At 36.5% G+C, this 25,135-nt stretch overlaps 1 protein-coding gene across 2 annotated transcripts in view; it reads left to right on the top strand.

The window, feature by feature from the left end:
* SKAP1 (src kinase associated phosphoprotein 1) overlaps window positions 1–25,135 on the top strand; it is a 380,507-nt gene that overhangs the window by 82,511 nt on the left and 272,861 nt on the right. For both annotated transcript variants that reach the window (XM_051994724.1, XM_051994723.1), the window contains exon 4: window positions 3,445–3,561. In XM_051994724.1, the coding sequence (XP_051850684.1) occupies window positions 3,445–3,561 (117 nt within the window). The remainder of the gene's footprint in view (window positions 1–3,444; window positions 3,562–25,135) is intronic.

The following is a 25,135-nucleotide window of genomic DNA, read 5'->3' as shown; positions in this document are numbered from 1 at the left end:
GAAATAGACAAGAAAGTACAAGTTGTGATTAATGAAGGTATATGGTAGTGTGTTAAAGTAAGCATCTTTAGGGATATAGATTAATTCTAAGTTAAGTTGTCAAAGGGATGTCTCTGTCTCCCATGGCAGAGTCACTCTCCAGTGGGAGAGCCACTCTAAGCAAATGAAGTTTCTAAGTTCTAATTGGAGAGACATCAAGAGGAAGTCTCTGTCACTGTGGCTTGGGATCATTTATTCAGATCCCACTGGACTGGGGAAGTAATCACCTGGTCCTGCCTTGACAGATACATAGAGAAATCTAGAAAATGGGATTTAGAATTAACAATGCATTCTAACAGTACGGCAGTTTGAGGCAACCTTTTGCCTATGGTGTTTGAAGAGGTATAACTTTCAAAATCATAGCAGCTTTTCTGTATACATATTCCTCCCTTTTCTCTCTCTGTTCCTCTTAGATTGCTCCAGGGGCATGTGCCCCTTGAAGTGGCACTGAGGATAACTCTATCACCGGAAACTAATTAAGCTTATGTACAAAAAAACCTCTTTTCAAAGTGTTCTGTGTTTTCCCCAGCCAGGGAGAGCACTGATCCAGGATTGGTGCTAATCTCGTGTGAGTTGTATACCATACTATATTAAGGTAACTGTCCTGAATTTAGATTTGGGGGCTTAAATGCCAGCCTTGGGATAATTATACCAGAAGCTACAGGAATCATGGTGGAGCTGACTCATCCCCCTGCAGCTCATAGTTTTAAGTGCTAAGTCCATAATGGTATTTAGGACAAGACTTCAATATCAAGCAATAGCTAGATTGTGCAAAAGATCGAGTGTTTGGCCCTGAGGTCAGGTAGATGAGTCTTCCTCAAATCTAACTTCAGACACTTAATAGATATATGGTTCTGGGGATGTTATTTAATCTTTTTTTGTCTCACTTTACCCATCTGTCAAAGGAATTGGAGACAAAAATGGCAAAGCATGAGTGTGACCCTTGGCAAGTAACTTAACCCTGTTTGCCTTAGTTTACCCATTTGTAAAAGGAGCTAGAGAAGGAAATGGCAAACCACTCCAGAATCTTTGCCAAGAAAACTCCAAATGAGGTCCCCAAGAGCCAACCACAACTGAAAAATAATGACTTTAGAATCAAGAGTCCCTTCTGAGCCATGTGACTGTTTGAGAATCCAGCTGGTATTCTGTATGATAGTAGGTTTTTGCTGAGGCAATGCATTTGTCAAACTTTTGAGATAAGTTGAACAATCAGGGACCCAGGAAAGTGGTTTGTAAGAGACCCTCCTGGAAAGAGATTCTTGGATTTGAAAGTCTTAAATCCTAGCTCTGCCACCATGTTGCTGTGTGACCTTAGAAAAGTCAAATTCCTCCTTTGGGCCCCTGTTTCCCTCACTTATAAATAAGGAATTGAACTAGATGATCTTTGAGGTTTCATGTTAAAAAATCTTGGGTTCTATGATTTTATCTTGGAAAAGATATACTGTATTAGGCAATTCAACCTCAAGCTTGATTTCGCTTTCTTCTTTTTATTTTTTAAAATGAATTTTGGTCTGATCCAAAGGGAGAAAAAAATCCTTTTAAGAGAGCAGACCTATCAAGCTTGGCGGCATCCTGCCCAGCACTTTCTCTATAGATTGTGCTGGTAATGCTATTTTAGTGGCTCTGCCGTGATATGAAATCTGAGCATATTATACCTCTGCCTGGTATTTGAGAACATTTCTAGTTAGAATGAAAATTACACAGTAGTGCCTCAACCAAAGCTGTTGTACTCTTGTATTTTTTTGTCAGCTCTTTAATGTCTTGTCTGTATTACCCAGTAGACCAGCTAGGAAAACATTCCTACTGCATGGAGCCCAGAGACTGGGCTATCTGTGAGAATTCTGGCTTTCCCCCTTATCCCTCTGTAATAAACTGCAATTTCTAAGACCCTCTTGTCTTTAGATCACTCTGATTTCTGCCTCCCCTTGAACATAAGAAAGGATAGATTTAGATGAGATTGTCACAGCCTTGCCCAAAATGACAAAATGAGACATTCACTGCCACCCTCCTATCACTACCTGCTCTGTGCCTCCCCCAATTTGATTGCAGAGCATAAAGCTTTTAGGGGGACAATATCAGCTCTTTGGAAGTTGTTTAGTTCAATGTTCCCTAGTTGAAATACTGGGCCAAAACTCCTCCAGTGTTTACTGAGCTTGGCACTGGAGTTTGTGGTTGGAAATTAGTATTGGAGATCATAGTAAATTCAGCGGAAAATCCTCTTTTGGTGTTTGCTGATTGTGAAATGAAGAGAACAGCTGTCGTTGTCCTGTTATCAGCAGTCCGAGCCTCTGTTTGGATGAGTTAAGCAGAACCTTGGTTTTCTCTCTGAACCAGCTAACATCTTGCTTTAGTACCTTTTGAAGTACCTGCATAACTGAAGTCCTCTTAGTGCTGGCCATTTATGGAGAAGGAGGCTAGTGTAAAGTGAAAGTACTCAGATAAAAGGGGACCTGTTGTCATGGAAGAAAGCACTGAGTTGGGAGTCAGAGCAAGTGGGTTTGGAATCTCTTTCTGCATCTTACTATTTCTGTACTCTTGAACAACTCATTTTGGATTTCTAGATCTCAGTTTCCTCATTTGTAAAGAGAGCCTATCAGAACTGAAGATCTCTGGGATGCGTTTCAGCATGATAGCTAGGATGCAAAAACTCAACGTTTTCAATTTAGAACTGAGTTATTCCTTTCCTCCTAGGTATAGATGGTCTGCATAAAGCACTTGGCATATAAAGGACTCCCTCTAAAAATGTGCCAGTTGTTGTCATTATTATTATGGTTATGTACAGCAAATATTAACTCTTGGAACAAACTCCCAAGAGATCAGTGGAATCTAGAGTTGTAGATATTACTTGTGACCAGTCTTAGAATGAACCACTGACTTACAGGGGTATAGAATAACAACAGCAGCAGCTAGCATTTATATAAAGTTTCCAAAGCACTTTATATGTATTAACTCATTTTATCCTTCCAACAACTTTAAGAGCTAAGTATATTATTATTCCCATTTTACAAAAGAAAAAGCCAAAGTTGAAAAAGGAACTTGTGCAGGATCAAATAGCTGACTCCCAGTTCAGTACTCTGTCTACTGGGTCACTAACTACCTCAAAATATAAGAATTCGGCAAAGCCCTAGTTCTATTTTCTTCTTTTTCAGGCAGCAAGTAAGTGTGTTGATGATTTATAAATTGTTCTGTGCCATTTACTTCCTTAATATGTAGTAATATGTAGCTCAGATTTTAAGGTATCAACATTTAGATGCTGAAAAGGGACCTTCAAGAAGAAATAAAGAAGTTATTTGTGTCCACCAGAAGAGCTCTTCAAAATTCTTTTAAGAAAATGTACACAGTATGATATAAGCTTGATTTGTTTTTTCTTTTCTTTTTAAATGTTTTTCTTTTTTCTTTTTTAAGGAGGTGATGAACTTGAAAATTACTTTGGGCAAGACAGCTCTGAAGACTATCCCAGTGGGACCCATGGGCCTAGCTTAGTTTCAGATGCATCTTTTATGTCAGATTATCAAGATGAAGGTAAGTTTTCTCCTTTCTGCCTGGGTTCCAGGTGGCCTAGTTCTGTTAGATTTGGTTCTCGTTCTCTTCCCGCCTGCAATTTTTGTACCTACTGAATTGTTTACAAAGTTTATTTCTGGCTTTGTAGACACCTCAGTTTTTGTTTCCTAGGGACACTGACCGTCTGAGGAATTCAGTATTCTTGGAGTTAATGGTGGCTTGGCAAACACTAACTCTGTGTTGGGATGGGGTGATTCCATATTGATCTCTTTGTATAAACTGTAGCCCCAAAGCCAAGTGAATATTTGAATGTCACATAACCTATGTTGCTATTTTTATGGAGCTCATCACCTTCACTGCATTGTTTGAGAATGGAGAGCCTCCCATGTCTGATTAATTGGGACCACTGAGCTCAGTGAGCCATGATAAGATATCACCTAAGTCAACTAAGCTATGACCTTAGGGAAATCTCTTACTAGTGGTCTGTCCTGGTGTGCTGGGTATTCCAATGAAGAGCCAAGATGATCTAGGATACTAAAATGGAAGCATGTGCACCCTTAGGGACATGGAGGGAAAATTGAATGGATAATTCCTTGTTTATCTTTTGTTAGCCTAGGTTCCTTTCATTCCCCCCCTCCCCCTTTCCAATTTTCTTGAGATTTAATTTGTCTTTTTTTCAAATAATTTTTGGGGACAAATATTACCATATGTCATTTCCCTCACCACTTCTTTTAGTGTTTGCTTTTTAAAAAATTCTTTCTTTATACATTATCTTTTGGTTCCTTTATGTGGTCCCCTCGAAAGTTCAGAATTGTTTATTCAACTAATATTGCCCATTCCAAAACTATAGAGTCTTTGTTATAGACATATTTTGTGGGATTTTTCAGTATTATAAGTTCACTTAGCATTTGAAGTTTTGGGAAATTTGTGATGTGGGATATATATCTATAGCATAATGATTATTTATGAGTATCAGTTAAACACTTCTATATTATTAATCATTAGAATTTCAAGTGCAAGCAAGCAAAAATAATCCTTTCCCTCAAGGAGTTTATATTCTAATGGAGGAAGACAACATATAATGGGGAGATAGAATGGCAAGAGTTAATGAAACATGGTGGAAATGGCCAGAGATGATGGGCAATGATCTGGAGGATTTCAAATAATAGCTAGCATTTACATTGCACTTTATGGTGTTGTACATATTACCTCATTTGATCCTCAAAACAATCCTGTGAGATGATAATAACGAAAGTAACAGCTAGCATTTATATAACACTTTTATGTATGCAAAGCTCTTTAAATATTTTATCTTTCCCAAATCCCTGGGATGTAGATGTTATTATTATCTCCATTTTACAGGTGGGAAAATTGAGGCAGATAGTGGTTGAGTGTTTTAGCTAGGGTCATACAGTAAGTATCTGAGGCCACATTTGAACTCAAACCTTCCATACTCTAGGACCAGTGTTCTCTTCACTGTGCCCTCCTACATGTTTCAGTTATGTTATAAATATGCCTAAAGAAAATGCGTTGGGGGCACAGTGGATAAAATGCTTAACCACAGAGTCAAGAAGACTCATCTATCTAAGTTCAAATCTGACTTCAGACACTAATTGTGCAACCCTGGGCAAGTCACTTAAGCCTGTTTACCTCAGTTTCCTCATCTGTAAAATTGGCTGGAGAAGAAAATGGCAAACCACTCTAGTACTACTCTAGTATCTTTGCTAAGAAAATCCCGAATAGAGTCTTGAAGAGTTGGAAATGACTGAATAATAATAACAAAGAAAATGAAGAGGAGCTGAGTGATGGCTTCTCCTGCAAAAAAGTGCATGGGTTTTATGGACTTTGTGAAATCTCTTCTGGCTGCTTAATGACTTTGCTTCCTTTATGGATCTCAGGTGTGTTTATCGATAGGATGGTTGGAATTATCAGAAAAATCATCTCAGAATTAACAATCTGTAATTATCAAGGGACCTCAGAGGCCATCTAGTTCAACCTCATTACATATAGGGAAACTGAGATTGAGAGAGGTTAAAGGATTGGCCCAAAATCATACAATTTGCAGGTGCCAGGTAGGCAGCTAGGTCGTGCAGTGGACAGAGAATGGGACATTATGTCAAGGAGATCTGTGTTTGAATGCTGCCTCATATACTTACTATCTGTGAACACTTAACCTTTCTCACTTTGCATGTCTAAAAGAACTGTATAAATGCTAGCTATTAAAATTTATTCTGGATAAACTTGATATAATGGAGAGACAGATAGCCTTATAGCTATCTTAGAGCCTTAGCTTTAAGAGCTGTCTCTAATACTTACTAGCTAGTTGATAAAAGGCAAATCTCCTAACCTCTCAGTGCCCCAGAAAACCCTCTAAGATAGTGTTTTTAAGCTGAGATCAATAAAATTGTTGATTTTGAAATAAAAGATTTTGATAACTAATAGATATTTTAAAATCCTATATCTTTTATTTTATGTATTTAAAAACATTATCCTGAGAAAATGTCTGTAGGTTTCACTAGACATGTTGTGTGTCACAAACAAGTTGCTGGTGTGCATCAGGCAGCTTAGTTAGAACAGTAGGTAGGATACTGGACTTGGAGTCATGAAAATATTCAATATGGACATTGACTAGCTATGTGGTTTTGGACAAATCATTTAACTTCTATCTGCCTCATTTTCCTCAACTATAAAATGGGAATAACAATTGTACCTAGGAGTTATTGTGAAAGTATGATGAAATAATATTTGTAAAGGGTTTTGCAAACCTGAAAGTGCTATGTAAATATTAACTATTATTATCATTTCCATTGTCAGTGGAGGATGTCTCCCTAACCCAATGCGGTTGTAGAGCTGAACTACTCCCCTACCAAAAAAATTAAATAAATTAGTAAAAGGGAATGGAAGTCAGATGGAAAAGATAAGATGATGATCTGCCAGTTTTCCAACATGGTAACTGTAAAGTCAGAGAGATTGTCTTCATCTGACCTTGACCCTGTAGACTTGTTCCTCTACATTTTGCCCTTACAGGTACCATTGCATCCTTCAAACTGCCTTTCTTTTCACCACTAAAGGAGAGTTTGAATCACCTTTTAAGATAGAGGATGGTTCTTCTTTCCAGAATTCTTACCATGTCTGCCTTTTGAAGGCTCTCTATTTTTTTTAAAGAATCAGAAATTTTAAAGAATCAAAAACTGAATTAAAAACATGAATGTGTCAGATCTGTTGCCCACTTTTCCTGAATAGGGTAGAGCTTTGTACTAAATTTAGTTTGAAAAGGCCACAAGGAATGCCCTGAGAAGGAACTGAGTCTTTCAGCCTGGAATCTCAGAACAAAGGGGCTGTAGCCAGAGTTCACAGTGTGCCTGCAGGAACTGCCAAGAATCCTAGAAGAATGTAGAACCTGACCAGGTGCACTGCCAAAAAGAATAAAGAAAGAAAGAAAACAAAAGGTTACAGATTAAACCGTGCATAAAATGAGGGCATGGAATGGCCTAATCATGTCCCCTCCTCTGCCTCTGCCTCTCCCTCTCCTTCTATAAGCCTTGATGAACTGAGGACGTGTTGCCGAATCCTACAGAGAGATGCCCACAGGACCATAGCCCCACCATCTGGAACAAAAACTTGCTAACAGATCCTAAGAGTTACATTTCCAGACCTGAGCAGACTTGGTGCTGAACACTCAGATGAGATCTCTGGGGCTAATACTTAGTGTTTAGATCCTCATGAAATTCTATGCGCTCTTTCCTAGCAAACTAAAATCTGCTTGTTTACAATGCCCTAAAGTGCATATGCTGTTTTAAAATAGATTTATAGGTTTATGGACTTCTCAGTCAGTAGAGCATCATTTCTTATCTTAATTTAAGTCTCTTAAGAAGAAAAAAATATATATGTATATAAATATATGTTTCCCCAATCACATGTAAATTACATATTACTTTCTTAATGTTTCATTTTTTAAAAGTTTTGAGTTCCAAATTCTTTCCCTCCTTCTGCTCCTTCTCCCTGAGACAGCAAGCAATCGGATATAGTTATACATGTGCAATCATGTAAAACATTAAAGGAAAAAAAATTTAAAGAAAAATCTGAACACTTTAGCGAGGCAGATTCAGTGTCTTTCAGCAGAAGGAAAATTTATAGTGCAGGTCTTAAGAACTAAAGAAAAGTTCTTTTATCATGGGTAAAAACTGAAGACATAACAATGTATTGTACCAGGCTCATTACAATAAAAGAAAAAAAGGGGAGTGGTGAGGAGATATGTTGAACAGGTGCAGCAAGATGGAAATCAAGAAAGAAAATGCTTTAATTTTTGCACCAAGATGTTGGATGTCATAGAATGAGTGTCATTCTCTTCAGGAAACAGGGTATATAGCAGTGGGAGTAAGAGCAGCATCTGATGCAGAGGGTGATGATTTGAAAAACTGCAGAATTAGTGGCAGAGCTTACTGCTTCAGGCTATGCCCTCTAATCGAAGGGGAGAAATTGGAGCCATCATCCAAGTACCGATGATGGGGACACTAAAGAGAGAGAAGCTTCTAGAATGAATCTGATTTTCAAAGGAGATTTTTGGTGTGACTTTGGCATAGCTTTCTTGACTTCACAAGGTTTGGGACTGGAGAATGGGCTTGGAGACTTTGAGCCAAGAGCCCTTCTGGTGGTCACTGGCCTCTTGCTAGCACTGATCAGGATGGCTTCCTGTAAAACAGACTTGGTAGAGCTCTAGACTTATTCCAGAGTAAGTAAGAGTGATATTATCCTACTACTTTTAAAAATCATTTTTTCATTCTTTTCATTATTTATGGTGGAGATGAGAGGAGATTATATCTGACATTCTCCTTCTATATATGTAGCTAAATGTATCTTTACCAAATGTTTAAAATTGTTTCTGTGTTGTAAATTAGGAATGAATAATAATGATATTATCCATAGGTGACTGTTATTTGGGTACTTTGCACTTTAGGAGTTTTGTGTATAAATTGTCTCATTTAATTATCACTACAACTGTATTAGGTGTAATGGGTATACCCATTTTGCAGATGAACAGATGGAGGCCACAACTAGTAAAGTTTCAGAGATAAGATCCAAACTCTGGATCCAAGTCCAGATTCTTCCTACTATAGTATGCAATGAAAATAGAATACATTGGATACATTTTGTAATGAACAATTGGGACCCTTTCTCTAAATTTCTCTAAATTGTCTCACAAAGATTATTCATCTGTAAATTAGGTGTCAAAATGTTTATTTATAAAGCAGCTTGAAATCTTTATCTGGGAGATAGGTGTAAAGTGTTGCATTACTGTAAGACTATGTTAAATTACTATTGTTTAATTTCTTAAATGGAACAAATTACTATGTTGCTAAGAATAGTTACTGAGTCTGTATGAGTGAGTGATATGAGATTTGGTTTAAGTAATCCCACTGCTTATGCTAAATCTGAAGACAATATGGAATAATAGAAAAGACACTTGATTTGGATTCTAATCATTTAACCTATGACTCTGTTTCATCATCTGTAAAATGGGGATAATAAACCTCTGTTACACTACCTATCTCACAAAACTATAAACCTTTTTAAATATGAATTCAAACTCTATAAATATGAATTGTTACCTGGGACTAGGTTAAAACCCCCACATTTAGCACTACTACTAACCCTTCAAACTATCAATCAATATATTTCCTCTCATTCAAAGCCAAATTCTAGAAAAAAAAAACTTTTTTTTACAAGTATTGCTTCTGTTTCCTTCACCTCTCACTTCTTAATGCCTCAAAATCTGGCTTCTGACTTCATCACTTAAGAAAATCTGCTCTCTCCAAAATAACCAGTGAGTTCTTAAATGCCAATTCTAGCTTTCATACATTAGGTCTTCTCTATAGTATTTGACCTCATTCACCAACTTCTCCCCTCTGGATCTCTGTGGAATTGCTCTATCTACCTCTTTGCCCACCCCATAGTTTCTTTTATTGGCTCATTCATGTATGGTACCTTAGCTGTGGGTTTATCCTGACTCTCAATAATAATGTCAGCATGCATGTGTTCAGTAGAAATGTCTGTGCAGATGATTCCTAGATCCCTTCTTCTGAGCTCTAGCTTTGCATCAACAGCTGCATATTGGACATTGCCAACTGGACATCTTGTAAACAGCTTCAGTTCAATGCATACAAAAGCTTCCTCCCACCCCAAGCTCTCTGCTCTTTCTAACTTTTCTATATCTGTTAAATGTTCTAGCATCCTTCCCCTCACCTTGGTTCACAACCTCAGAGTTATCCTTGATGCCTCAGTCTTCCTCACCCTATCATTTACCATATTTTGTTGATTCAGTCTTCAGAGTATCTCTCACAACTGTATCCTCCTCACCACTCACGCAGTTGCCATCATAGTTTTAGCACCTCTTATCTCTCACCTCTAAGTTAAGTGACACATTGGGTAAGAACACTGGTCTTAAAGCCAGAAAAATGCCTAAATTCAAATCTTATCACTGACACTGATTGTGATTCTGGATAAGTACCTCAATTTCCTTATTTGTAAAATGGGGATAATAATAGCACTACCTTAAAGGATTGTTGTGAGGATGAAATGAGATAATATATGCAGAGTGCTTTGTAAACTTTAAGATACTATGTAAATTCTAGCCATTATTATTACTATTATTATTATAACTTAGACTATTGCTGTAGCCTACTAATTGGTCTCTTTATATCAAGTTTTTCAGCTCTGTAATCTTTCTTTCAATCCGTTACCAAAGTGACATTCCTAAAAATTCTGACCATGTTGCTCCTTTTCTCAGAGACCTTCAATGATCCCTATAGCATCTAGAATAAAATATAAAACCCTCTGACATATAAAGTCCTTTAATAGGAGAAGGAAAAGAGCATTTTCCAAGTATCTACTGCATTCCAAGTAGCACAAGATACTTGACAATGATTTCATTTGATCTTCACAATGACTCTTGTGAGGTAGGTGCCAATATTATCCTTATTTTACAATAGAAGAAATTGAGACATAAATTAAATGACTTTTTCCAAGATCACATAGTTAGTATCTGAGGCCATATGTGCTTTATCCAATGTAACCACAGTTTCAACCTAACTTTTGAAGCTTATAAAACATTACTTCTATTCATGCTTTGTGTTCCAACAAAACTGGTTTAATTGCCATTCTTTTTGTACAACATTTCATCTCATTGTCTTCATGGCTTGGCTCAGGCTGTTCCTTCTGCCTGAAGGGCACTAGCTTTTTTCAAAGATCAATTAAGTATCAGCTCCTATGTGAGACCTTTCTTGATGTCCCCAAGTCCTGACAATACTTTATATTTGAAGAGAGGAGAGAAGGAGAGGAGAGAAGAAGAGGGGGAAGAAGGAAGATGAAAGTAGAGAAGAGGAAAGGAAAGGGAAGAAGAGGAAAGGAGGAGAGGGGGGAAATGGAGATGAATAGAAAGGAGAAAAGGGGAAAGCGAAGAAAAGTGAGGGGAAAAAGATGGGAAAGAGAAGTAAAAGAGAGAAGAAGGAAAAGGAGAAGAGATTCACTTCTATGACTACATATTATTCCTCCAAAAGAAAGGGATTGTTTATATACCTGGAACTTAATACAATGCTTTGCCCTTGGTTAATGCTTGTTAAAAAGGAAATTGTTTCAGTGGTGAGAAGGATATTATTTCACCTTTGTAAATACAACTTACCTGAAAATGAGACCTAGTCTAGTAATATGTTAAAGCATCCTAATGGTAGTTGATATAACCTCAGACTGTGAGACTTTTTTCTTTCTAATCTCTGATAGAATCAGGTTCATTGTTTTCTTTAATATGTGTCCCATAGTAAATAATAATAACAATAATTTTAATAAACCAATACATATTTTAAGTGTATTTTTGTCATGTATAGATAGATAATAAAGATGAGTCAAAAGACAAATATATGTACTTGGGAAGGGCGGGGGTACAGAGAATTATTTATCTCATTCCTTTTGTTATACATAATAGTTTGCTTTTTTTGGAGGCTACTGGGTGGCACAGTGAAAATCTGGGAGACCTGAGTTCAAATTGGGCCTCAGAAACTTGCTAATGGTGTAACCCTGGGCAATCATTCAATCTTCACTTGCCTCAGTTTCCTGAACTGTAAAAATGATGATAATAGTAGCAATCTCCATCACAGAGTTGTTGTAAGAATTTGATGAGATAATAATTGTAAAGGCTTCATGCAATGCCTGGTTCATAATAAGATACTTAATAAATATGTTTTCTAAGTTTCTTTCTTTTCCTCACTGTGGTGAGTGAATAGGTTTTCCTTTAATGAATTCACATCATTTCTGGGCAGAGTAGACACAGTTTGAAATCAAGAAGATGAGTCTTCTTAACTCCAGGCCTGGCACTATATCTGCTATACCACCTGGTTTCCCATACCTTAATTGCTTCAGGGGTAGGGAGATGGCACCAGAGTGCACAGAGTGCCAGGGCTAGGAGTTCAAAACTGGCCTCAGATACTTACTAGCTATGGGACCCCGAGCACTTAACCCTGTTTGCCTCAATTTTGTCATCTGTAAAATAAACTGCAGAAAGAATTGACAAAAGAACCCCAAATGGGGTCACAACGGAGTCAAACATAACTTCACTGAACAGTAATCAATAATTGGCAGCTCACTATAATCAATTTAAGATTAGGACTGAAATTCAGATTCTTCCTAATTTTATATACTCTGCCTACAGACAGCCTCAGAGTATAAGAAAGGTTAGTGGCCTCCTTAGAACTATTGGCAATAGTTACTGCCTTCCTGCTCCAGATATCCCCTTGTTTTCCTTGCTTCTTTGGCTGTATTAACAGGTAATACAGCACATGCATGTGTGCCCATTGGTATCTTGGGATTAAAGCCTGGGTATTAGATCAGTATGGCTATATTAGTTCAACTTCATTAGAAGGGTGGATCATTGCCCTGGTTTTGGTCATCACCATTAGGTAAGACCATCAGGTTTCAGTTCATTGGGAGAAATTAAGAAGTCTGTGTTGAGTTAACAGTAATGAGGGTAGGGTAAGTCACCCTTCACTCGGGATTCTAGTGGCCTCTTTCATGAAGATAAATGTCTTATTAGATCCAAGTCATCATGTCTTTTACATAGTATGGCATAAATCACAGATGAGGATGACAAACTGGATTTCAAACTTGACAGTAATTTATATAACTTAAACAAATGATTACCAAGGATTATACATGTTTTGTGAAGAATAAAAAAAACAATAACAATTATCTGTCTATGAACTGTCCATTTTTCATTCTTTAGCCTAGTACTGTTGGATTGTTGATGAGTGTGTGTTTAAACTTTAACCTTCTACCCAGTGCATAATAAATACTTCTTACATATGTATGTGCATAGTTGTATATATGTCTATGTATGTATCTATATACCAGGTGCTCTGAATTGCTTATCTTAGTGGAATCAAATGTAAACTAACTTTATACATAAAGTCATAGGATTTGAGAGCTGGAAGGAATTACTCAATACTCCTACTTCACAGAATAGGAAATTAAAACTCAGAGAGGGAAATACTTTGCCTGACATCACCTAGCTAGTTCGTAGCAGAGCAGGCTCCTGTGAATTTTGTTACCACACACAGTGAAGAATGTGGCTTCAACATGATTTTTAAGACTTCCAAATGGTACAGAGGAAGGTCTGGTCCAAGGTCTTGTCTGGTCATTTTCTGGGATGGGCTTCATGACCTCAGCCAAGGCACTTGGTCACCAGTATGTTAGCGATTTCATCTGAACTAAATACTCTCTCTCAGGAAGATTAGCAAGGAATAAATTACAGACAAGACTTAAAGTAAATGCTTGAAATTACATTTAGGAAACAGGTCTGAGGAATGATTAAAATATCATGTTGGTATGATTTTGAATGTGTTTTTCCAGCCTATTTGTACTTTATTGAAGTGATGATGATATATAACTAATCAGCAAGTATTTTTATGAGTTACAAATCTGTATCCAGTTCTGTTGTAGAAAGATAAGATAGGGGACCTGCCCTCAAGAGGTTTATACTCGAGTTGGAAAGAGAAGATTTATTGGAAACATGAAAGGAAAACTATTAATGGAAATACAGTGGATGCCAGAAGAGAAGATGGGGACTCAGAATAAGTGAGAAGGCTTTAGGAAGAAAGTGATATTTCAGAAAGTATTTTGCTTAAATGTTAATCCAAGTTATAATAGTCATATTAGTATATAACAGTTATAATAGTATATCTAATATGTATATCTCATTTTTCTCTTCCTCTTCAAATTTCCCTGGAGCTTTTAGTCTGATTTTCTCCTTTGCTCTCACTACTTCATACTTTATATTAAATTTTATCCATTTCTTTAGTAGAATGTAAGTTTCTTGAAGGCACTGGCAATACCATTTAAAAAAATCTCACTATCCCTAGCAGCTCACTACTGCCCCTTGAGCAAAGCAGGTACTTAAGAAATATATTTTTTGAGTGGAACTAAAAACAAATTTAATTAACTTGTTGGTTTTCACATGGAAATTTTAGCTTTTCATATAAATACAGAACATTTAAATAATATTCATTAAATCAATACTAAGCTTCAGCTGTTGGAGCATCTAATGGCCCACTTGAGTATGGATGATTTCATGAATTATATTATACCTGTGCTCCACAAGCTCTGCTGGGGGGGGGGGCTTTTTGCTTTTGAATGCCAGCCAATATATTACTTTTCTTTTTTAATGGTGAGCCCTGTGTGGTTTAGGACTAGAATATTCTGAGTTCTAATATGTAATAAACATTATACAGAGTGGTTCTCCTGATGTTCCCAATATTGGGAACTAGATTGTTTCTTCAACAACTAGAATCTCTCGTCCATCTCTGGCAAAGCCAGCCCTATTCTATAAAATTTTAGGGCAGAAAAAGCTAATGCTTTTGCCCAGAGTTTTTTATTCTGTAAATCTCTTGGCTTTTCTCCTTAGAAGGATGGTTCTTGTTGTGGTGGTTAATTGTGCTGTTTTGTGATTATATATTGGTGCCCAGACAGAATTTTAATAAAGAAAACCACACGGTTAATTTTTATTATGAGACAGGCGCACTCCAACAAATCCTCCTCATTGTCACTGAAGGGTGTAGGAGAGTGCTGAGAGGAGAGTTTGGCCAAGAGATTATCAGACCTTAGAAAAGATCATTTGAGTTATCTAATCTAGCCCTTCTAATGAATTCACATCATTCTCACTAATATCTCATCTAATTAATTCTTGAATATAGCCATCACACTTTGGGTGCTTCCTTTCCTGGGCTCTTTTCCCTCTTGATTATTACCACCAATTTATTCTTCATGTCTAACCTAAACTTTTCCTTCCTTAGTTTCAGGCCATTGGCTCCTTTCTGTAACATCTTCTGAGACTGAATAATTCCCCTAATTCATTTATATTGTTACCTTTGGAAGGTATTTATAGACTGTGATCATTTCTCCCCAGAGCCGTCATTTTTCTAAACTACATAAATTTTAGTTCCCTTAATTCTGACTTCACTCCTCCCCTGTCATACCCTCCAATCTTTGTATAATTTTTATCACAGTTCCTGCTATTTTTCACACCAAGGGGATTATCTACCAGACTGAACTGTCTTTTTCTCCTCCTTTTTGCTTTAAAATATAAAATCTTATAAATCCATTAAAAGATACATTAGGATTTATATATGTGGTGAGGGGGAGGGGAATGGTGTCGTTCTGGTAGGCCTGCCTGTGTAGTACTTGTTTTGGCATATGTTGGGATATATGTGTATTTTAATGCCTTAATGTATTATGGTTTGTTGTAATTGAGTGTCTATAAAGTAGCAGTTAAGAGGGTTTTATGGACCAAAGAAGAGATAAGAGTTCTGTAGTGCCCTCTTGTGGTGAAAGGCAATAATACCTCTCTCTCTCTCTCTCTCTCTCTCTCTCTCTCTCTCTCTCTCTCTCTCTCTCTCTCTCTCTCTCTCTCTCTCTCTCTCTCTCTCTCTCTATCTCCCTTCCTCCTACCCACGCCTCCCCTCACAAACACATTTTGCTGAATATTTTACATCTTTCCGATTTCCTTTTTTCCTGTTCTATATCCCACACCTCAGCAGAAAAAATCTGAATCTTTTTCCTTCAGAAAGAGATATTTGATCAATCCCAAGACATTCCAGCTTTTGCCTTCTGCTCACTCCCGGAAAAGATATTGCTTGTGTCCAATCTCTAACGTCAGACAATCTTGGACTTGGTGAAAACCTAAGATTATTTACATGTCTGATTACATTTCCAAATAGATAAATACAGAGAATGGAGCCAGATTTCATAAACTAAATTTTCTAGTACATTGTGCTTTATTATTATAATGGACATGATTAGCAGCCCCAGTGGACTTCAACAGATCTCCCAGATCAAACATATTAAATTCACTAGTTTTTACAGATTACAGTTATAGTTGGACCAGGCATAATTTGGATATTATTAATGGTTGGATGAAGAGCAAATAGCCAGTGGGAAGGCTGGACAGGTGTACAAATGAGATGGAGCCTGAGAGATTTATTGTCTTTAGAATAAATGTCCAGAAGTGTCATCAAAACTTCTCTTGGCAACACTTTTTCACCTTAAGGGAATATGGCAATAGCTATGGCCTAGAATATACTTTTTTTCCTGGGATATTTCTTACTTTGACCAGAACAATGTAAAGTTGCTTTATACATGTTACACTGTCAAGTTATATATAATACACACACACACACACACATATATGTTTTTAAACTCTAAGGGAATGAAATGATTTATCTTTTATTTTTAGGCCTCTGCTTGTTTATGGTTAGGGAGACTCTTAAGGAATTTTGTGAGTGAGAACTGAAGATAAAGAAGTTAAAATTGGAGTATTTCCCCACCCCCAAACCCCATGGTTAGAGAAAAAGAAAATACTTTCGAAACTTAATTAATGAGTAACACCAAATGTCTGGAGTCTCAAGTTACTACATGCTATTAAAGGCCAGGAACTAACTTAACTGTTTTGGGTGTATAAGATATCCCTGGAAATTTGACTTAAATGAGGAACAAGCTTCTTTTATGACATATATTGTTATTGTTTTTCCAAATGGGAAAACCATGATAATATCAGAATATTGGAATCCTAAAGTTAGAGGCTTAGGGAAAATGGAAAATTAACCCAGAATTTTGTATGTGGTATGATATAACCTTCCTAAAAGCAGAGGAATTGCAGGAGAGGTATGGTTTAAACCAAGATGAAAATGGATCACAGGGGAAAATGGTGAGAATAACATTACAAAGATTAAGTAGACGGAGGAGGGTAGTTTCGTGATTCCCTTGTTCCTCCCCCAGTTGAAAATGTGATTAACTTACAAATAGATGGTGGCTGTTCTTTTTTTAAAAAATCCATAAAAGAAGTTAGCTTACATATACAGAATTATTCACTTAAAAAAAGAATTATGATACTACTAGCTGTCCATTCCCATGAGCATCTGAAATAAAATTTAAATATAATTTATTAGGCCAACTTAGATACGGAAAAGAACCTTTTCATGGCATAGTATCTATGGCTCTTCAAGGAATTAACCCTGATTCTGATTATTTTTAGTAAAATCCAACATTCACATTTATCTATCTTTATTTTAGGTAATTATTTTCTTCATTGAAAGTATGATTCTCCTTATCTCCAGAACCTCTCTGTGCCAACCAGTCTTCTCAGATTATAAAAAATAAAGCAGAAGTTGTTTCACTGCCTAAATAACAGAATTCTACACACACACACACACACACACACACACACACACACACACACCCCTTATGTAAAAGCTGTTAAGAATATGTCAATTTTCTCCATGGTACTTTAAGTAGTGGATTTTCATAGAATACCTCCTGGAAGCACCCTGGAGGATACACTACAGCATTATCATCCTTTAGAAAAACATCAAATGGCCTGGGAAGATAACTGCATGGCTGGCTTCTGGGTCTGCTGAGTTCCCTGGGTTTGGCCATCAATGAATTGTCAATGCACTTGGATATATGAGAGCAACTGAGCTTTCTTTTCATTTAAAATGACCCAGAAGTATTTAGAAATCTCTTTTTGCTTGATTATTAGGAAACATTCATCTTAGAATATACATTTTTGGTAAAGTAGAAATGACATAGCATTTCTAAAACACTTAGCACAGTGCTTGCCTCATAGTAGGTGCTTCATAATGCTTGTTCTTTCCTTTCTCCAAACCCCAGGAGAAAAAGCTAGAAAAAGTTGTGAACCTCATCTTAGTGTGATTGTACACAATTCATAAAATATGAGTGTTGGAAGAAGAGATCTCAGTGTGCATCTAGTCCAAAAGGTACCCCTTCTTCCCACTAGTGATGATAATCGGGTGCCTCAACTATGAAGGAGTGGGGAGGAAGAGATAGCATGATGCAGGGGAAGGGCAGTTGTATATAGAGTTAGATAATATGGGTTCAAATCCTAATTTACTACTTGTATGATCTTGGTCAAGTCTCACAATCTCTCCTAACGTGTTCCTTCATCTGTAGAATAAAGAGATTGGACTAGATAACTGAGATGTTCTCTTCCACTTATACATTCTATAATTCTAAAATTTCCCCATAAAAATACTAGCTTTTGTATCAAAGTTATTTCGTTTATTTTCCTATAAATAAAAACTAGGCAAACCAAAGTAACCAGTAATTTAAGTTCCTCCAACGAATAATTATGTAGAGAGAGAAGCTTCATTGTTATCTGGGACCTTAAATGTGCAGGTTATAAATAGATACCAGACACTTCAGAGATGGTCTGTTGGGGATAATGTGACATCTGTCAAGGGAGAAGGCTGAGGATTTTCTCCTAGAGAACTATATTGGAGCCCTTGTTAAAACTTGTGTATCTCTAGTAACTAATGGCCAAGTTACGTGGCTTGAAGCTGGGGGGAAAAAGAAGGCTCTCCCCTTCAGCTCCCTCCCAATTTTATTATGTGGAGGAGGTGACTGATTAACCTATAAATATAGCATCTGAATTTTCCAGCAAATATTGCTAGTTCTCTAAACAGGCTGTTTTTAAAAATACCCCCTTACTTCCCCAAGATTGAGAGTTAGATTTTAATTTGGGTGTCTTGTGTTTTATGTTTTGTTGTTTTCTAATTTGGAATTAAAGGAGAGGATGCCATTAATGCAGTATGAGACATATTGATAAGGTGAAGCTACAGTCACCTTTCAAGTGTTATATTGAACCTTTGTGAGTTAAAATGTCCAATTCTGGAATGTTTCCCTAACATTAAATGCACTTAAAAGATGTATGAGTTTGTTGTACTCAATTTTAAGAGGTGACACAAGTACTGTTTGTCTTGCTAACAAAACAAGTTATTTTTCAGCTACCCAGCTTCCGTTTTGTCTGCTTTGAGTGAAGATGGTGTCACGTGCAAGAATATTGACCGTTTCTCTTTGCATATCAGAAGCAAAGACATTTAGAACTCATGCTGAAAACCAGAGCTGAGCTTGATTCCATTCTTGGTGTGGGAGAGAAGAAAGGAGGATGGGCTGGGTTCTACACTAAACAGATCCAAGATAAGACCTTATATATGTTAGCTTAACTGGTGGTTCCTGGATCTTACATTGGCATTCTTTGAACAGATTTCTTATTTTTAAATTATTTTTTAAAGTTTTAAGCAATAGAATTGAAAGGAACTGAAATATATGGGACCTTCACAAGTGATACATTTTACAAATAAATTATTTTATAATTATGATAGTTAACATTTCCCAGATTAATTATTTTGACTCTTTAAACAATTACACTGCCAATGCCAGACATTGCAAAGAATTTGGTGCTTACTTTATATATAGTATATATAATATAAGCTTAAAAAGTTAGAAATCATAAAGATTATTCTTCTAATAGAAAATGAAGATTTAAGAATTCAGAATTAAGAAGATTCTTAATTAACTCTGATTTAGTTATAATTTTTTTTGGACTCTTCATCCAGGTTATTGCTCACAATAGTTCTAAGCTATATTCTGGTTTTGAGTCTAGGTAATATACAGGATGTTCTGGACATGATTTCCAATATATAGCCAAAAAAAGTGTGAAATTAAGGAGAGGCTCCTGTGAGGGTTTTTTTTTTGCACACTTTGCTAAATGAATTATTGAAATTTCAATAAAGATTTCTTTTTAAAGTAAAAAAGTAAAAAGTGATGTAGCTTTTATTTTCCTCTTAATTCTTTAACTTCTCATAAATGTCTCCATGAAAGCTGTGCATGCAGAGCCCAAGAAGAATAGATTCTATAATATTTACCAGATCAGGGAGATTTTGAAAATGTGGACTCTTGATGTGCTGGCCTCTATTGACTTGGTTTGAACTGGCAGGTTTACTGGATCTGTGCAGATGCAGCCCATGTGCAGTAAATCCATGCGGTAAAAAATCCCTATGAAGTTTTTGATTAAGAAACTTTTACTATCCTTTTAAAAATGAAATACATTGGTCATTTTTAAAGTAATAAAAGTAGCTATTTTATGTGATGGTCTAAATTTTAATGTCTAAGGCAGATCTATTCAGTCGTATTAAAGTTCCAGGTTTTCAGAGACTCTTAACTAAATTATTATTCTGTGGTCCCAAATTTCTATTAACATGTAAAAGAAATGACAAAATGAGTCTTTACATTGAACAGCAGACCAAAAGTATGTGTTATAAACCTATAAACTTACATTTAGAAATGTAGTGAACACAACTGATCATTCTTGCATATTATTAGTGAGCAAATCACAAATGAAAAAATAATCAAATAATAGCAGGCTATTCTGACCAGAAAAAAATTAAAGAAATTACAAAATTGGGGGAAGTAAGGGGCACACACTATCTAAATTGAGAATGAATAAATTAAAAATCACAGTATAAAGACTTTAAAATAATACTAATTTAAATTATGAAACTAATTTTCTTTTTTTATAAAAAATGCAATATGCAACACTATTTAGTTTTCTAATTTTAATAGCAACTGGCATTTTGTGTAAAATACTTAGAAGAATTAGTGAGAGTAGTGATTAACTTAGAACATTAGGTGAAATGGAAAACAATCTTATTGGACAAATGGGTATAGAACTAGTCTAGGAAATAGGCCTATAATTTGAAGTAGAATATCACAATTGCAACAGAAGAAGATATTCTGTCTAACATATTTAAAATACATACATATCTAAAGGTAGAATGAAGAGAAATTTGCCACAGATATTATTTTTATAAAGTAAATGCAATTCTTTTTTTAAAAAGATAGTTCCCTGTTTAATTATTTTATTATGGAAGGCATGACTGGCTCTCCTCTTGCCTTTTTTTTTTTTTTTTTTGCATGATGGCAGGTATTTAAAAATAAGGTTTTAGTTCAGGGGGTTTTCATTTTTTTTTTTTTTGTATTAAGGACCTTTTTGGCAGGCTGATAAAAATCTGTAAAAACCCTTCTGAGAATTATGTTTTAAAATGCATAAAATAAAATATGGAGTGCAAAGGAAACCAATAATTTTGAAATATGATTATCAAAATATTTTTTAAAAGCCAAGTTCACAGACCTGCTATAGTTTGTCTTTGGTAACTGAATATTTTAAAAGTTTTTGTATTTAGTGAGACAAGTATGAGGGTGGGAAGAGATCTATGTCTCCAATTGATTTCTAGTCACTATTGAAGAGAAACAACAACAACAACAAAAACACCCACCTATATTAAAAAAAAAACAAAAACCAAACGATCTACTCTCAACCCACTGGGACCCTGTGTCCTAATCGCAATTGCAGGAGAAGGAGCTAAAACAATCCATATCATTCTTCACCTAGATAATGCTTTCTCTCCCTCTAATAGCTCCTTGTTCATCAAGGTAACGAATGGGCATGGAGGTGACATGTTCTTCACCCACTGCTCTTTGTTCTAGGGTCCCTCAGACTGATTGTATCAGCTCTCACACAGACAAATATCCCCCCAAACTTTAACACTATGTTAAATTGAGTTATGGGGTTTTAAGGTTACACTCCTCTGGCTGAAGGTTGATTGTCTCTGAGAGATAAAGGAATCACTGCTCTGTAATAACAAAATCCTTGCCATGGGATAATTCCAGTTATTGAACTCATAGCTCTCTTTATTTGGTTACCAAGTAACCCCTGGTGATGGTAGGGTGGGTGAGATTTTTTTGTTGTTGTTGTTTTGTTTTAGGAGGGATTCACCATCTTGTTTTCTTCCTCTCCTCTCTCCAAAGAGGGAAAGATACACCAACGTTTGAAGGGATGAAGGCAGCAGAGCTACCGTTCCTCTTGAAAAGTACCATCATTGGAGCCAGCATTAATTCACTTTTACCTGTTCTGTTTGCATGAGTGTAGTGGAGTATGTGAGGGTACTTTTCCTCTTCCTCTTCCTGCCACCCCTCATCCCATCCCAAATACCTCTTGCCTCATGCAAGCTGCATAATCTGCCTAGAAAAATGAGCTTTTGGATTATGCTTTGAAGGCAGAAACACCATACTTGCTGTCCAAGCAAAAATGTAAGCTGCAGCCTTTGTTGGTGACTAACGGTGGTAGCAGCAATAGTTCTCTACGCCAATCTTTGCAGTTCCAATCCAGCGCATCAGTCCATAAAATGCCTTTGTGTAAAACCACTGGGTAATGGTAAATTAAAGCCTGTCTGATGAGTTGTGAGTACTGGATTTTTCCTGTGTCAAATAAATTTAAGTGAACTATTATAAGAGGTGCTGATAATGCTATAGAGGGGAAAAAAAGCTTAGTTATGCCGCTAGTTCAACCAGTCTATGAACACTAGAGGCAAAAAAAAAAGAATCCCAACTCAGGGGAAGGTGTTCCATCATTTCTGTCATACCACCTTGCAAAATGTTTTACTAGTCCAATATTTGTTGACACTTTCATCAATGCCAATAGCAGCATTTAGCACTCTGAGAAACAACAAAGCATAGTGGATAGGGTGTGGAACCTGGAGCCAGGAGACCACTAGCTGTTTGATGGTAGGCAAAGCATTTAACCTTCAAGAGCTCAGCCTCCTCACCTGCAGAGGTGATAATGATATGTATACCAAAGGTTACCTAGGGTTGTTGTGAAAAAAGTGTGGACAAATCTTAAAATGGAGACAAACATGAGTCATTTTTGGTATCTGTGTTAGACACCACTTGGTATTCAATTTCAGGCAATGTCATCATAAATGATTGACTTTGAAGTTGAGGGAATTGTTCAAGTCTCACATCTGACCCAAGGGACCAGGGGATGGCCTCTCAGAACCCCAGTTAACTCTCAGAGACTACAGGTTACAGAACAACTATTAATCTATATGAAGGGAGGAATATTCATAACCAGAATTCTCTATAGGAAAGAAAGCATATATCCAGATCTTCCACCGAGGCAATATGAGAAGATACTCTACTCTCTTTCCTTTGCAGAAGACGGGATCCATGGGAGTGAAATATTGCAAGTAACGTCAAATTTTTTTCAATGTGGTGATTGGTTTTGTTGAATTTTCCTTCTATTTAAAAAAAATAAATGGTGACTCTCTGAGAGGGGAGAAAGGAGAAAAAATACAGGGGGAAATTTTAAGTGATATAAAAGCAAAAAATATAAGTAAAATTGAAGAATTTTAATTCAATTCAATTTAGCTCTACAAGAGAATTCAAAGAATTGTGATCTCCTGCTTTCCAGGTGCTTTAAAAATTCAATAAGAAAGAAAGGAGCAAGCATTTACTAAGTACTTACCATGTGCCAAGCACTGTGTGCTAAGTGCTTACAAATACCATCTTATTTGGACCTCACAATAATCCTGGGACATAAGGATCCTTATTTTACAATTGAAGAAAGTGGCTCAAACAGAGGTTAAATAACTTGTCTAGGATCATTTTGCTAGTAAATGTCCAAGGCCAGATTTGAATTCAGGTTTTCCTGACTCCAGACCAGCACTGTGCCACCTGGTTGCTTCTAAAACATATCTAACATGTACAGACAGACACAAAGGAAATAAGCAAACAAACATTCTACAAGTACAAAAATTATTCACCTTATCTGTAAGCTATGGAGCAAAAATGTTTAATAAAGTAGCATTCAAGAAGGAGCCATTGTGATTAGATGGGGAAGTATGTGTGCAGAGGTAGAGAAGGTGCTATATCTATTTCATTTTTGACTAAATGAAATTTAGTCATTTAGTCAAAACTACTTAGAGGAAGTTTCTTCCAGAAATTGGCTGAGTAAGATTTCAGTTGGTAGGGGAGATCAAAACAGGGGCAATGTTCTGGGTAAGGGTTATGGTGCAGTTCAGGGGTATGAGCAGGATAATGGCAGAATGGATCTTGAGTCATGGAGCAGATAGAATGGAGACTAGATTGAAGAAGTGGTCTGGTTGTGAATTTTGAAACAGAGCATCAGGATTTTGATACTGATTGGTACCTGGAGTTTTGATATCTGGGTAGATTTCCTGATGCTTCACAATTAGCCAAGTGCTTTACTTTTTTCTTTTTCAATTTCTGATATTACAAATAGAATTATCAATTACAATTATTATAGAAATGTAACCCAAGTCCCAAAGTCCCATTGGTATGAGACTCTTTTCTCATTGGTAGAAATCAATGCCCTCTTCCTGCAAGAGATGTATGGTAGAGTGAGTGAAAGCAAGAAAGAGATCAACCCTTCATTCTCTTCAATTCTCTTGGTTCTGCAATTGCAGCATGTAAGATATCAACTCCATTTCAGATGGCTAAAAGAAATTTTTTTGGGAAAACATGAGAAGAACTAGAAGTCTCTATCATATCCCTTTCCTCTACTTGCTACACTACAGACTTTGAGAAACTTCCATTGAGTGAGATCTGGAACTTATATTCTGGCTTGAGCTGAACTATCTCACCCCCAGCAGGAGAGATCCTTCACTCTGTATTGTCTGCTGTATGTTCTCTCTCTCTTTTTTTTTTTTTGGCAAAACAGTTGGGTTTAAGTGACTTTCCCAGCTAATAAGTACTTAGTGTCTCAGGCTGGATTTGAACTCAGGTCATCCTGATCTCAGAGCCAGTGTTCTATCCACTGTGTTACTAGCTGTTTCTTGGACTTGCATTTCTTACTTCAATTCAACAATCTTTTATCAGACATTTAATATGTGACAAATATTTCTCTAAGTCCTGGGAAACAATAAAGAGAAGTTTATATTCTACTGGAAAGAGGGGCAGTACAACTGAGAATCACCTCAAGATCAGAAGAGACCTTGTGTAGGAAGCAATATTTGAGGTGACCTTTGAATAAGCTAGGAAAAAAAGAAACAAGCATTGTTTTATAAAGCACCTGCCATATGCCATACCTTGTGTTAAGTGCTTTACAAAAACTGTCTCATTTGATACTCACAACAACCCGGGAAGCAGATGCTATTATGATAGCCATTTTAGAGTTAAAGAAACTGAGACAGGCAGAAATATAGTGAGGCTAGATCTTAATTTGTTTTCTTGACTCCAGACTCTGCTTTCTACTCCTGTGCTACATAGTTTCTTCCTCCAAGTGGAAGAGATGAGGAGAAGAGCTTTCCAAGCATATAGGAGAGCCTATGCACAGTCACAGAGTTATTATGTAAGAGTGCCATGTAGAATGGAACGTCATGTAAGAGAAACAGCCAAGTCA

Source organism: Antechinus flavipes, chromosome 4 (genome assembly GCF_016432865.1).
Source record: "Antechinus flavipes isolate AdamAnt ecotype Samford, QLD, Australia chromosome 4, AdamAnt_v2, whole genome shotgun sequence".
NCBI classification, from domain to species: Eukaryota; Metazoa; Chordata; class Mammalia; order Dasyuromorphia; family Dasyuridae; genus Antechinus; species Antechinus flavipes.
Note: the sequence above shows the minus strand (reverse complement) of the source record. Positions and strands in the feature narration are given on the sequence as shown.